The 15,923-nt window shown below is 43.2% G+C and overlaps 1 protein-coding gene across 3 annotated transcripts in view; it reads right to left on the reverse strand.

Annotated features, from left to right (window-relative positions):
* Positions 1-11,411, reverse strand: part of SHROOM2 (shroom family member 2) — a 127,308-nt gene extending 115,897 nt beyond the window's left edge. For 2 of the 3 annotated variants that reach the window (XM_048066749.2, XM_048066750.2), the window contains exon 1: positions 10,699-11,262. In XM_048066749.2, coding sequence (XP_047922706.2) covers positions 10,699-10,917 — 219 coding nt within the window. In that variant the 5' untranslated portion in view covers positions 10,918-11,262. Of the gene's footprint in view, positions 1-10,698 lie in introns of all 3 variants that reach the window. The other variant, XM_048066748.2, reaches the window with a different exon arrangement.
* Between the last annotated feature and the right edge of the window lie 4,512 nt (positions 11,412-15,923).

Raw genomic sequence — 15,923 nt, forward strand, 5'->3', positions numbered from 1 at the left:
AGAGCATCTGTGCACTTTAGCTAGGTAGTATGGTTCAATTTTGTGTGTGGAAATGTACAGTTAGATGTCTTTCGTAATTTAGGAAGAACGCTGGAGATACACAAGCATGAACCATCATTTTCTATTATGAAGGATTTACTCCTGAGTGAATTGCACAATTATATAGCCTTTTAAGACAAACTCTCTTATGTTTTCCATGTATTTGGGCTTATAGTCTTTTTAGTAAAACAACAAAGTCTTTGTCACCACAGTATTTCAGCACTTCAGTATCACGTCTGTTTCACAAGAAACAGAGACTTATGAACATAAGGAAGTAACGTTTTTCCTATTCAACACCTGAGACTGAAGCAAAGATGTCATACAACTGTGTACAGCACACAATTTGTGGCAAAACAGGTAATTCATCTAGTAAATCTCCTGATTTCCAACATTTTCTGTTTCTCCCTTGCTTTTCAGAGGGTTCTGTGTTAAAGCTTTGTCAGCTCAGACTCATCATTTGCTTTGTGGAACCAAAACAGCACCAAAGCTGCATGTCTCTCCACCCTCACATTTTAATCACATTTGACATAATAGGTCATGTCTATGCTGTTTTTTAAGATGAGGATTTCCTTAATCAGCCAGAAGACATTCAGTTGAGCAACAAAAGTCTTGCCTTGCACCCCTCCCTAACATCAGATTGAGCAATCAGAGAAACTCCTCAGGTCTCCCAGGTGTCAGGAAATGCACAGCCCTCCTCCCTGCTCTGGACAGCAACCTCCCCCAGCAGTCAGGAAAAACAAGACATTTCCAGAAGGTAGCCTGTAGAAACAAAATTTATTTTGCTAATAAAATCACTGTAGTCTAAATTTTATAAGCAGGGGAGCAAGTTGTTGGGTTTTACTTTTATAAAACAGGGGAAAGGAAAAAAATAGGAAATACAAAAATCTGTGCACACACTAAGAATACACAGTTTAAGGTGGGGGGGAAAGTTTACTCTATGCTTTAAATTCTGCCCTGACAACTTCAGAGAAAGTAGAAATAACTTTATGGCATTAGAGCTGCGTTTAAGAGAATTCAGAATATATGCAACATCTTCTAGCCTCACAAGAAGACATTGTTTCTTAATTTTACAGAAGCCTTAATATTTAAATATAAAGGCACTTTACCAAGCACTGTCATGCAAGAAACAGATTACAAATTGTATAAGAGCTCCTTATTATGAAAGTGTATGTTTCTCTTAAATCTTGACAAAACTATTATAAACATTAACTACATTTAACAGATGCATAAAGCTAAGTTTTCTCTGTTAAGATGATAACATTCTTTCCATACATAAACACCCAACAAAACACTACCTTATGTCAACACAGTATGTTTACATCTTTCTTCTCCGTAAATTAATGACTGTGAAAGGAATGCTTCGCTATTCCATAAAAAAAAGCAACTGAAAACGTCTCATAAGAAAATCTAATGTGCTCCTTTCTTCCAGATCAATAAAATGTGCATGTATAGAGGAAAGAAAATAATTTGCATACTGTAATGATTTCATTCTACCGAATCCAAATAATTATGAGGAGCTGGGGTATTGGTTGCATCAGACATCAGCCAGTTAGACACCCACAAACTCATTTTTGCATCTAATTTGTTTAAGAAAATTAACACAGTGATGACTAACTGATACTGTGTAGGATGTGTTTCGCTTCCTTTACTACGAAATCACGTTTCTATGATACTATCCTAAGTGATTAGTGCTTTTACTGAAAAATATACAGCTTCCAAATATTGTTACCCCCAACAGTATTTTTTTTTCTACAGTATTCATTGAACCAAGTTTTGTTGGAAGTTTTCAAAGCAAGCGTATAACAAGGTATATGTTATCTCAAGAGACAGAAAGAATCCAAAATACTCTGGTTTTCATAGCTTTGTGAAGGGATTTTTAGAACATTTATCTGTTGTACTGAAGAGAAAAAGTACTGAAGCTGCAATTTTTAGGACAACTGTAAGTACCTATTCTTCAGTTTCAAACAAATTTATCATAATCCCATGTTCTCCATTGATGGATCTCTACTTTAGCTATTGAAACTTCAATGCAAGTCCATTACAAACAGAATATAATAGACAGACTGAGAATTTACTTTAAAAAAAATCCAGAGACTTTTCTTCTAAGCTGCGCTAATATTTGGATATCTTTCCACTAAAAAAGCATAAAGTTGATAAATTTCCATTAAAAAAAGGTTATGGTACACTTTAAACAAGACCAAATTGAATGCAATCTCACACACGATCAAGAGCACTCTCACAATCTCTTCCAAACTGATCAGAGATAACCACCTCTCTACTATTACCATAACACTTAATTCCCCATTGTTCTAGATGACACACACGACAAGGACTAAACTCCTATGCAGACAAGCAACTCAAAACTCTTTGCACAGTAGTAGTCTAAAATTCAGAAACAAGGTCAGCAGAATAACTAAGAGCCTGGAGCAAGGAAAGTATCAGAATTAAGGCCACCTACATCCACAGTGAAGACCCTTCGTCATGATCCATCTCATCCAGTTAAATAAAATAACTGCAAGGAGGGATGGAACTGCCCTGTCACTACCCAAAGTGATACAGCCTCTTAAGCACTGCAGTAGAGATCCCTGTATTTTCCCACTTCCAACTTGCAGTCACTACTTTTCTGTACTTTGTACTGCTCTCTGTCCTTTGGAACACTCATTCACTAAGTACAATTCTTTAGAAACTCAGTATGTAAGAAACACGACAACATATTTCCTAACCCATATATCAGGGGTGATGGATGTGGGTAAATAAGTAAAAGAATTCAAACAGTCCAAAGAATTTAATAATTTAGAAACTGAAAGAAAGATTTAACGGAGGAGAAAACTGGCCTGGTGGCAGAGAGAAAGTCCCCCTTTGGAGAGGGAGTGAGGCAGAAGTATGGGAACACAGGACATGAAGCCTTCCCCTCGGCGCCAACGCTATCATGCCTTTTCCTAAAAACTTTAAAGCATTCAGTCGATTTTGCTGTTTCACATGGGTTCAGAAGAACTTGGAAATAACCACCTCTGTACTGTCAAACACTCTCCTCCATGTGTTTCTGCTTTAAGATCCAACCTAAGAATTGTGACCCCGACAAAAGCTATCTAGTTTCTTAAAGCAGTAATTGGTTGCATTTCCAGCATTTACCAAACAGCTGGCTCAATCTCTTTTGGGGAGTTGGGCACCCCACAGTGACCTCAGGTACCTGCAAAAGGCCACTGAAAAGAACCCCCAACAACTTGTGAACGCTGCAGAAACCATTCTCTTATCTTCCTGACCTGACCTGTGCTTACCGCAATGCTCTGAATTGCTTGGAGACTGAATACTGATCCTGCATTAACTTCCAGGGTGGGGGCGAGGGGAAAGAAACTCTCTCCTACCTTCACAAACGTCATCGTCCTTGGCAGCTTACATTTCTCCCCTGATTAGCTTGATAAATCAGACCAAAAAGCTACGTTCCTGCCATGTTCAGAAACACAGTACAACCAGAGCAGATTTTCAACGGTTTTGGGCATAGCTCCACGCACAGCAAACATAATAATCTTGCTTGAGTGTATGTCATCTTACGACAGGTTCCTAAGTAGGCATCCAGGTACGTACTAAAGAAGCACACGTTCTCACACAGCTGACAGCAAATGACAGGCACCTTCAGAAAGCAATCCAGAGCACACAAGTCATGTTTAATTTAAACACTACAAATCATTTTCCAAAGATACCTACTTCTAAAAATCCAGCTTAAGTCTTGGTGAACTCCGCCAGAAGCCTGCTGTTTGGCAAAGCATACCATAAATAAAGGACAGAAACACATTCTACAAGTACACTAAGTTGATTTTAAGAAACTGTCTTAATTTAAAAACTGGTTCAAAATTTCTGGTAGTTTCCTACCACGGAACGAAAGGGTAGGAAATTCAACAAACCTTAAATTACATCTCTCTGATTTGACTGTATTTGTAAAGTTACAAGACGTAAACGATTTAGACTACTAAGATCTACCACCAGAGTGGCAATGCTACTTATTTGCTAAGAAAAAAGCTTTTTTCAAAATAGCATAGCATGTCTGGTGTTTAACCTTTAAGAAACTAAAAATATTGTCCTATGTGGAATTAGAGAGCTTCCAAATCTGTTTCTTACTCTAGAAGAAAAAAAAAAAAAAAAAAAAAAGAAACCTTTTCTAAGTTATGGAGAGAGGCATCAGTATTTTCCTTACAGATGCATACAAAAATCTCCAGTTGACCTCATGTCAAACAGGTTCAAAACACTGGCAACAGAAAGCAATTCTGCACAGATTAAAGGGATGAAGTCCCAACGTAAGTGCATTGTTTTTTACTTTACCTCTCCTGGGAAACTCTTCACGCATGGTGTCACTTAAATGTACAGCAAAAATTCCGCTGAATGCCTGGGACCTGTCTCAAACTTCTGTTAGAAAATGACCCACAGAACTAGATCCACATACGTATTAAGTATTCTCTGTATAGATTACAGATGTGTAAGAAGACTGAACACAAACAGCTTTCCTCGAGAAAAAAAAAGCACAGGTACGTGATGTAATATTGGCTTGGTTACTACTACACGGTTGTTTTCTCTAATCTATTCACAAGTAGGTTTCACTTCCCATTTACCTTGCTCTTTCCACACTCCCATACTTTAAATATTCATTAAGCAGAAGAACACACAATGAATCAAGCTCTACTGGAAAAAAAAACATATACTGTCTATTCAGTAAAACATACGCACAACCACCACACAAACCCACATTGTTTTCTCCTCTTAAAAAAAACAACAACAAAACCAAACATGATGGATAACTAGGTAATAAATGGCATTACTGGCAATCCGCTGACAACAGCGAGCAATAACTAGAGGTCTCTTGCTGGTCTTTTATTTTTATGCTAATGTCTACCATAGCATCCAAAATTCATACTGAAAAGTAGCAGCAGAGACTAAAAACAAAAGAAGTTTAAACCATAAATAGACCACATTAATAAACATTCAGATAGGCAGTTCTGCAGCCTAACTCCTATTGCAAAAACTGTTCTCACAAACCCACCAATTCTTCTGCCAGACTCAACAGACGTGAATGTTTTTGTTTATGTTCATTTTTAACTAGAAAATCGTGATGGATTTGACAGCTTTTGCTTAAGTAGCTAGAAGTGGGAAAAGCAGAGGAGAGAGGAGCAATTTGGAAGCAGCCAGTACAGCCAGAAGTTAAGAGTGCTTGCTGTAAGGAAGTTTCATAGTTCTGCTTTGAAATGAAGCATCCTGACTGTTTTTTGTCCTGACAGGTAAATGTAAAGGAAAACAGCAGTTTCTGTACCGCAAGCACAGCAACCATTTCTTAAACAGCACTCCCACACCGCTGTCTTCTACGTGCGTAACTAAACTGACTTGAAGCTCTGCAAGTCACGGCCTTTTAACTCATCCTCTCATTTCAAGCCCTTGCACAGTTTGCGGACCACATCTTACAACATCCAAGATAGCTTTGGGATGGAGCTCCCAATACCGGTGCCACTTCAACTGGTGATGCTCTCGCCACGACAAACCTCTGAGCTTCGGCCTTCCAAAGCTGGACCACTCGGAGCGCACACGAGCACGGCGGGCACCGTGCTGCCAGCGAGTTAAGTCAGAACAGAGAGCTCACCTCACTCAACAGCCGCTGAAGTGCTACAAGGGAGAGCAGTCCCTTCATCAGGCAGGCTACAAAAGTAAAAAGCAACATCGTCTTCTTGCATCAAAGCTAACAAACTCCCCTCTTCTAGGGAGACCTGGGATCCAGCAACCTGACACTACACTCAAACCTGAACAGTTTCTGTAACGCTGAAAAAAACACTAAACTCCTAAGGTATCTGACAAGGAAAAGAGATAAATAGCAACATGGTACTATTCTAATCCCCAAATATGCATCCTGATATATAACCATTTCCTGCAATTTCTCAATTATCAAACTTAACACAAAGAAAAGGTCCAATCTTTCTCAAAAGACAGACACCTCTCATCAGTTAGGAAGCTGGACAGAGCTTTAAAAAGAAGCATCAAATGTGATTTGAAGCACTCTTTTTTTAATTGCTGGTTAAGATATGTGTTTGAATCAGCCCATAGAGCTGAGGAATTTTATTTGTTGCTGTTGATCACCAAGGGAATATGGGCAGAAAACAAAAACGATGAGCACATCTTCACATAATATCCTTTTAGACCTGAAGAAAGGAATGGAAATCTTGCGGGATGTGGGGGACTAGATTAGAACTCCATTCCTCAGCCGCAGAACAATGGCTCTTAATTTACCAATCAGCTCTTTACACAAATGACTGCATTTATGTTGAAGAGGCCAGTAATTTCCAGGGATTACCACTAAATACTGGTTTTCTGGATAGCAAACTTCACAGTCAAGTTTAAGAATTGTTCATGTCTATGAGCAAACAGCTAACCTGAGGGAGACAACTGCTATTTATATTAGAAAACATCCAGTTTTGATTTACCGGTACACAGCACCATTAAAGCTCCCTCCCCTCCCATGCAGCACAATGCAAGCACTTGCTCTTAGTTTTATGCTTAAGGCCAAAGGGTAAGGAATTACTTAAATGAAAAGTCATAATTTCACTCACTACTAAAACAAGAAATTGATACAAATCACATGGAGAAGTCCTGCATCCAATTAAGAGAGAAGTATTCCTGTAGACAATTTAAATAATTATTAGGTTAAACAAACTACTGTTGACACCTAACCATAGGCAGGAACACATTAGGAAAGTACAATGGAATTAAGAGAAATAAACAAGTCTGTCTGATAGTGCTGCTTCTTGAAAGACAGCACCTCCAGCTGGGGCATGAATTCAGCACTGATTCAGGAGACAAGAACTCTATCTGCTAAATCAACAACACGTCTTGCAACAGTCCAGGTTTCACTTGGAAATCTTGCCGAAATACCAGCCAAGCCCAGCCTTGATTAGCCTGCAGTGAGATCATAGCTTGAGGAGGTATGGCTGTAGGCCCTTGTAAAGCTGATACTGAAGAGGAATTTATTCAAATGATACATCATTCTTTCTTCAAATGCATGCGCTGTATTTTTTCTTACTTTCTAATGTAAGAAGGTTAACGCTGACTGCAGGGCAACTTCAGAGTTCTTAAGCCTATGGTTGGTACAGGAAGTGAAATGACTTTCTGTCCATCACCCATGATCAATGCTGTGATTGACACTACAAGTTGTGCATCCCAGATAAGGCTCATTTTAAAGTAAAAGTAATCAAGATAATACAGGTATGGGAGACTTTCACAAGACTCACAGTTGAGCACCCTGACTTTTCATTTTCATTAGTTCCAGTAAGACCTTTCTATTCAGAGCTTACTTGGTTTCTTTAAAAAGAAGAAACAAAGTGAGATCCATGTCTTGTGAGACTTCTAATTAAACTCCTCAAAGTAGTCATCTCACCTTCTGTTGAAACACACGCTTTGCTATAAAAAGCAAGTCCTTCCTTTCAAGATGTCAATTTAGGCAAGAACAAGCTGCCTTTGGGCAACTTTTTGGAACGTTATCAGACACACATGCAGAGATCACAAAAAACGTAAAGCATTTTTTAAGGGACATGTAAATAACAGTAAGCGACAAAACGCTGATTTTTTTTTTCTTAAATATAAGCAACACCACTTGCACGTGGGTGGGGCAAGTTTTAGACCAGCTACGTTTAAAGATCGAGCAAGCCATATCATGTACCGCTTTCCTCTGCGCCTCTGCAGCAACCACAGAAAGAGGTAAGGAGCTAAAAAAATGGAAAGAGGCTTTCAGCTGGCAGGTGAACTTGATATTCTGCCTACCTGCTCCAGGACCATCCCTCCGAGTCTCGTCTCGGTTACAGAAAGCGAGGCGACGGGGAGCCAGGGGAGCCCGCTCCCCCCAGGGGCACAGCCTGCTACCCAGCGCCAGCAGCGTGACTCCGGGCTGACCTCTCGCCGCGCTGCCTGCGTGCGGCATTTTTTCTCCCGACATTCCAGTGGCTGCACACATGCTTATCTCCCTGCTGAGACTGAAAACATAGATTTTCTCCTGCTTAGCGTGCCTTTCCCTCAGCGATTATTGGCAGTTTGGTGGATCAAAGGACACTATTAGCTTGAAATCTAGTCAATTAAAACAAGAAATTCCCAAATCGGTTTTGCAGCTCTTCTTGCCCTGGTGCCCCCCATGGCACTCGTTACAAAAACACTTCCCTTCCTGGTAGCAAGTGAAATAGCCACACGACCAGGGAAACTAACATCCAAGAAGTCTGCTGTACAAAAAGTGCTGCAAAATGAACAACACAAGTTTGTTCACTGATTTTTCAACTACAGTATTTTCTGGTGCTGCTTTTCGGACAGTTCTGGTAGCTGTCCCATAGAGGGTAAAGACAGCAGGAAATATTTACACCACAGACTTCCCGACATTTACGTAAAGGTGCAACTTTCTTCAAAGGCTGACCTTGCTTTAGAGATGGTGGTAGGAACAGAGACGGGCAGAATTTTAGAAATCCCCCTTAAGTAGCTGCTATCTGAAACTCCATTCACACCTTGTCACATTCCTCTCCTTAAAAAGCGGCACTTCACGTCATACATCTTCACTTCCCCAGAACAGCCCTGGACTTAAATGAGGCAGAGCTTAATACTCAGCTCACACTCAAGCACAGTTTTGAATCCACAAAATCAGAGTTTTTCCATGGGTATTTTGAGGTAAAAACAGCCACCAGTGTACTCAATAAGGGATGGAGCTTGCAATGGCAGAGGAGGGCGTAGTGATGAAGTGGCATTCCCCTTCTCTGTGACAGCCCAGCAATCTGCACTTTAACTCAGGAAGACTCAGGTTCAGGTCTCTCTTCAGCCAAAAAGAGAGAAACTTTACATCTCTACTGCAAGGAGGGACATTTTTAATCACCTGGTACTAATTTATTCCTTCTAGTGGTTTTCCACCCCTAGAAGCTGTACAGAAAAACAAAACACAACACACACCAAGATGGGTGAGCGAAACCAAGGGCAAGGTTTTGCACTTAAAGAATTTGGAGTCTGGGGGATGCCGGTGACGCAAGCTTCAGTCCAGTTTCAAAACTCCTCTTTATACTTGCATCTAAAAACTGCAAGTGAAAACGTACTCCAAAACCTTAGACCCAAGGCCAGGATCCCAGCTGTACCTTAATCCAAGATCACGAATGATGGACCCAAATTTCTCTTCCACACAGTGAAATGGTTTCAGGAGGTATCAAGGCTGTGGTTCCACACAACCATGCCTCGGGTAGCAGACCCACTTGAAAAGGTTCCCATTCCCAGACACTTCTTTCCACCTACCACAGCCACATCCTCATGCCACAAATATTTAAAGCTTGTTACTTAATACCTAGGCAACAATATGAATAATTATCACTGATCAGTAGCACTTGTTAGCCATTACCAGAAAGGTGGAATTATTTGATTTGGCACTTGATAGCTACTAGATGCAGAGTAAGTAGCTCTTTTCTCCTTTCCTCACATGCTTCCAGTTTTTATACTCTGTAATTCAGGATACTGGTAAGAGGCCAACAGATGCACAGTCACTTCTCAGCATATGTATCTGTTGACATAGACTGTTGTATTTTGGAAAACAGCGGTAGGGAAGAGACCTAGAAAAGCTGATCTAAAAAGACCTAACTTGGAGAGTCGTTAGTAAAATAACACCAAGAGTAGAAGAAGGGAACCAACTGGAAAGCCCTCAATGAGACAAGCTAAAAAGAAATAGGAATAGAATAATTCCTGCTGTGGATAAAACAGGACTGGTTGACCTCTGACACTCTTTATGTACTTCTAAAATAAGAACAAGCAGAATTCACTGGACCTGTAGGCCAAGAGCATATATTTATTTCCTACAGATCTTAAGCAAAATGTTTTTCTAATGTGGATTTTTCTCAGTTCCATATGGATCTGTTTTAATGTGTTTTTGACTGTGCGACAAGAAAGCCCTCTTAATAAAACCCAACAAGTGTTGGGATAGGGATTCTTGAGTCAAAACACACCCAGATGAAAAACATTTTCCAGAAAACACGATGTATTATTTTAACTCATGCCCAATACACCGAGGTTAGAGCTGCGAGTATAAAAGGGCACTAAAAAAAAAACACAACAAAAAGCAGCACATACCTACCCAGGAGCCTCCCCCTCCCCGTCTCTGGAGCGTGGATTTGGTCACTATCCACAAGACCTTTTGTTCAGAGGGCTGGGATGCAGAAGGTCACCCTAACTGCTTTGAACGTGCCAGTGCAACAGCAGCAGAGGAAACCCAGTGTCAGCACCGGGGGCTTCGGCCTCACGCTCTCCTTCCTTCTCCAGACGGATGGAGCCAGGAGGGCTCCCAACACCCTAGCGATTTCTCCGCACCCCAGCTGCCAGCACACACAACTATTTCACCGGGTTTTACCGGGAAGTAAGGAAGCGGTGCAGGACTGTGGAGCAGCACGCTGTGCCCTCGAAGCCGAAACCGAGCTGCGAGGCTGGCGTCGCGCAGCCACCTGTTGCCCCAACCCCACCTCCATGCCCTCCCGAGGCCCCACCGATGGAGGGGCGAGGTGCTGAGGAGACCCCCGGGCACCACCTGCCTCCGCTGTCAGCGCCGCGGGCGAGGCGCCCAACATGGAGGCGGCCGGAGCCCCCCGTCCTCCCCGCTCCCCCCGTGCCCTCCCCGCGCCTCACCTTGGTGATGATGAGGGGCTCGCCGTGCTCCCGCCCGCCCTTCAGGGTGAAGCCCCACGGCGCCCCGCCGCTCAGCAGCACCTCCACCAGCTTGTAGCCCTCGGCCGCCCGCTGCTCCACCATCACCACCACCGGCCCCGGCTCCACCAGCGCGGCGCCGAGGCGCGGGTCGCCGCCGGGCAGCCGCTCCCGCCCGCTCCGCAGCCCCACGTCCTCCATGGCGGGGCCGGGGACGGAGCCGGAGCTGGGGCCGGGGCTCCGCTGCTTCTGCCGGCCGCTCCCCGGGGCGAGCCAGCCCGCCGAGCCCCCTAGCCGCCCCGTAGTGCCGGCCCCATCGGCGGCGGGCGGGCTGCCCCCTCCCTCCTTCCCCGCCCTCTCCTCCTCCTCCTCCTCCTCGGCAGCCCGCTGTATTGTTTCACGCCGAGGCCAGAGCCCAGCGGCGGGGGGCCGGCTCCAACTTGCGGCAACTTGGCGGCGGGACGCCCGCGGGAGGCTCCCCCGCCCGCCTCCTCTGGTCCCGAAAGGAGAGCGACACCCGCTGCCCGCCGCGGGGAGCCCCCCGCCTTCCCCCTCCTTCCCCCTCCTTCCCCCGCACCCCAAAGGGGCAGCCCCGCAGCGCGACCCCCGCGGCCGAGGAGGAGGAGCGGGGAGCGGCCAGACAAAGGCGGCGGTGGCGGTAGTGGTGGTGGCGGCGAGGGGCCGTGCCTCGCCCCGTCAGTCCCCAGACAAAAGCGGCGAGCAGGTGGAGGGAGGGAGGGGACGAAGGAAAGGAAGGAGAGCGGCCGCCCCGCTCCGGCCCCGCGGTGCCAGGCGGGGAGAGGAGGCAGGCGGAGGGGGGCGCCGGCGGCCGCCGCCGGGCTCGGGGAGGGCGGGCAGCACGGAGGACAGGTCAACCCGGGCGGCCGCCGGGAGGGCCGCGGGGGGCAGTCGAGGGCGGCGCTTGCTCGAGGCCCTTCCCTGCCGTTCCCCCGCCTCGGAGCGGCTCCGCCACCTGTGGGGCCGGAGGAGCTGGGAGCCCGCCCTGCTCCCTCCCCGAGACCCTCTGGTGGCTGAGGTGAGGCGAGGCGAGGCCCCGATCTCAACAAACAAACCAACCAACCAACCAACCAACCAACCAAACCAACCAACCTAAAATGACAAACTCTTCGGTTCCATAAGTTCACCTGCACAAAGACTGTCAAAAAAGTTTGGTGCGGAAGAGCGAGGCAGGATTCAAAGCGCTGATCTTCAGACAATTTTGTGGGTGGGTGATAAAAGCAGGGTTTGAGGTTGTCTGATGTCCTCACTGGGTTAGTGGTGGGGCTGGGAGTGATGTGCTTATCTCTGGCTAGACTTCATTCTCTCTGCTTAATTGCATCACCTTATATGAGGTTTCAGTGGCTGAAATTAGGACCAGATTTGGCCTGGAATGCTTGAGTACCAGCACACAGCAGTCATTCGCTTCTCAGCCAAACAGGTGAAATACTGCTTTATGTAAGATATGCAGGAAAATCTATGTTTTATTTTCTGAAGGACTGATGAACCTTAAGATACTTCCATAGGTAACAGTCTCAGGGAGGTGCACAGCATAAACAGTGGGATTTCAAGGTCTTGTAATGCATGTTCATATATGTTGCTTCTAGAAGTGACCATTGTGTCCCACTAGCTGCTGCTTCAGCTGTTTTACTCCAGTGGTGGGTTACCGTAAACTCAGTATATTTCCTCAGAAAACTCCAGCCTTGCTCTAAAGACAACATTTTGTTTCAATCATGCCTTCAGTGTTATCTGCAGTACAGTTCTGTAATACCCAATGAAAAATTTGGTTTCAGAGTTGAGAGCATCTGATCCCAGTAGCAGATGGGAGGATATGTGGATAGGAGAGAAATACTTGGTTAGGGGGATTGATGTTCCCTCATGACCAAGGTGCAAAAAGAACCATGGGGAAGGGGACTCAAATGGCACCAACTTACACAAACTTGTAATAAACACCCTGCTATATCCAAGCCTTGTACCAAATCTGTGTATTGCATGAAGCTATGTGAGGCCTCAAATAACTTGCAGATCCTCATTCAGATTTCTTCTTTAATTCTTTTTTACTATATGGACAAATGCTGTTTATAAGACGAATTAAACAAAACACAGGTAATGAGAAGTGTAGTTTTCTCTGTATCCTGTCTTCAGTTGTGCTTTTAGTCTGAGGCAAAGTCTTCAGTTATGCATATCAGGTTGTCCACTCAGCAATGTAATACTCAATAACCTATAGCAAGAAGTTTTAAAGAGCTGCAGGGTACAATTTAGTTGTTTACAACCACACAATACAAGTGAAAGATCCACAATAACAATTTGAGCTTTAACACACATTGAAATGAAATCGAAATATAATAGCTTGCATCATAGACAAGAAAATTGTGCTGCCAGAAATGTCTTTGGTTGTATCCCCTAACCTTCAACTGCCAACCATTCATTCTTCTTCATCTTGAACTTTTTGTTGTCCATAAGAAGTTAAAGATTTGCATTACTTTTCTGCCTTTTTGACTTGGTCTTACAAGTCCAGTATTGAAGAATGATGATTTTAAAATTGGAGTATTTAGAGTCAGGAACTGATATCTATACTAGAGAATCCAAGTGAAAATATTCAAACTCTGCTGCCGTCATTTATATCAGTGGATGACGGGGACATGTATAGCTCTTTGAAAAGCAGTTGCCTAAAGAACAATTATCTGAAAGCTTTCATGCTCCCAATTACAGGAGACCTCAGTAAAGAACCATTTTCTAGCTAACACTTGCTTAGAGCCTGAGGGTCTGAGAGTCGTTCTTCTAGTGGATCCTGTGGTTGACAGCTCAGAAATCAGACTTCTTTATTTTCCATAACAGAGTTTTTTTCCCCTTTTTTCCTTTAATGTTATCAATTGAAAGCCAAGAGACCCCTATATGAAGTTCCTCATACCTGTAAGTTTTACCAGACCAAAGCAAGACATAAGTCCTCCTGTCATATCGGTCAAATTTTTCTCCACATCTTTTATATCCTCCTTCTCTGCGGGATTTGAATCTTGTTCAGAACCCTGTTGGAGAGTTGTATTTGTGCTTTTCTTAAAATATTGTGGTAATTTGATTGATTTCTGTAACTTCTGCCAGCCTTCACAGGGTTTCAGTTAGTCATAAAGAACAAAGGATTCAGTAAATATGTTCTAAAATACTATTTCTCATTTGAGTGATAACAATGCTAATGATAGCTGTATTTTCTAACAAAACCCTGGAAGTCTCTAAGCAATTTCCCTTCAATCTTGTTTTCACTTGTCAAATGTTGCCTAAATATACAAACGTTAGTAATACAAGATAGAAATTAAAAGATACATTAGTGGGCCATAAACATATGGAGGGAAGTGACAGACTTTTTCATGCTGAGGACAGAGAATAATGCAGCTATGACTGATGTTGTATAACAGGTATTCTGTTCTGTAATCATGTGTGTTATTAATATTATCAAAGCTACTTTGCAGTGATGAACAAAACTTACCCAAATGCCTCCTCCTGCCATGCACAAGGAGCTATCAAATTTTATTAAGTCATGGTTCCCACAAACTCAGTTTGAAAAAAAAAAAGCCTTCTGCAATAAAATAGATTCCTTCCACAGTACTTCTGTGCAGACCTTGGTACTTGAAGTTTAATTAACATTTTCAAGTGAAATTTTGTTCCACAGAGTTTACTAGGCCTTCATTCTTTCTGTTGCACAGATTGCGTACATGTTCCCTACTTAGCCATTGAGACTGCCAAAACTGTGAGTAAATTCCTCTATAGTAGGATTTTTTAAAGACAATATCAAACACATGTTGTTAACACACAGCCTACTTCACCTTTATGGCTATAAGACACATTATCTTTTCCTTAAGGCACTGAATTGCACAGGACACCTGCAGAATGACTGGAATAGGCACTTTATTTTCCATGTTAAGAGCATTCATCGCGCTGGACCTTACAATGCCAGGTGTTCTGTGTGCTTTGTTTTGTTTTGTTTTGTTTTTTTTGTTTTGTTTTTCCAGCAGCAGAGATATTTGAAAGAAGTCATAGCTGCAGAGTACAGACCTGAGGTGAGCTAAGCCTTTACCATCACCCTCTGTTTGTTACCATGGCTTTCCTGGAGCTTACCACCTAACATCACAGTTAGGTGAAGAGACAAAGTGCCTCAGCCATTTGAAATAAAAAAAAAATTGATGCCCTAGGACATGCATAGTTCAACAACAATTTAAGTTAAGATGGTGGGCTGTGAAATGGAGCAGATTAGCTATGGCCCATTTTTCTTCAGCCCAGTTAAAGGGTTTGCAACCTCCAGCAGAGTCTGAGCAGACTCGTCCACATCCTCAGTGCCATCTGCCTAAATGCCTCGCTGTTTGGTGATGGTGCTAACACAACTTCTTCCATGTGGTCAGTTGCATTGGTGCTTTTAGTCACCAGTGGTGGAAGAAATGTTGATACATAGACATGTATTTGTACTTCAGTCTCTGTAGTGAAAACAAAAGGATTCAAAACCTTCTTTCCTAAAAGCTAGTGTTTTGTGAGAATACTGTGAATCCAGTGAGAGTGCTGACAGACTTGAGGGGAAAAACGGATTACAAGGCATGAGTTATGGACTTGCCTATTTTATTCCCAAAGAGGTCTCTGTGGACGTCAATTCCCCTGGCACAGCAATCTGTTAAATAGCTGTTGAAATCTGTAGGGTTTGTGTGCATATATTGCATGGGGAGCAAAAGGATCCTTCCTATATAACATCGAGGGGACGTTTAGTGAAACATATGGTGAAAATCTAGTGTCTTTGAAACTAACCATCACAAAGACCAAAATAACTGAAATAGTGATAAGAATTTCCTCTAGCAGAAGGTTTTGTTTTGTTTTTTGATAAAGTAATTCAAGGGGTGGCAAGCTGCTGGCAGTTTATTGTGGAGTCTGAAAGTCCTGAGAACCTGGAGAAACAGGTTGTGTAGCAGCCCAAGAGACAGACATCCTGGCATAGCTGGAAACCGGGAGGGTTTACTTTGGAAACCTGCCATGTTCCTTCTGATGGATTCAGCATAATCACGCTCTTCTGCTGAACACTTTGATTTCAACAAATTACCCCTTTTCCCAGAATGAAAAATACCATGTTGAAAAACTCCAGCTGGATGTCTCCTTTGTGATTTAGACACTTTAAATCCTTTCCCAAGTGTGTCTTGTTCCTCCTGTATTGCAAATAAGGCTTCATCAGCACATAA

Source organism: Anser cygnoides, chromosome 1 (genome assembly GCF_040182565.1).
Source record: "Anser cygnoides isolate HZ-2024a breed goose chromosome 1, Taihu_goose_T2T_genome, whole genome shotgun sequence".
NCBI classification, from domain to species: Eukaryota; Metazoa; Chordata; class Aves; order Anseriformes; family Anatidae; genus Anser; species Anser cygnoides.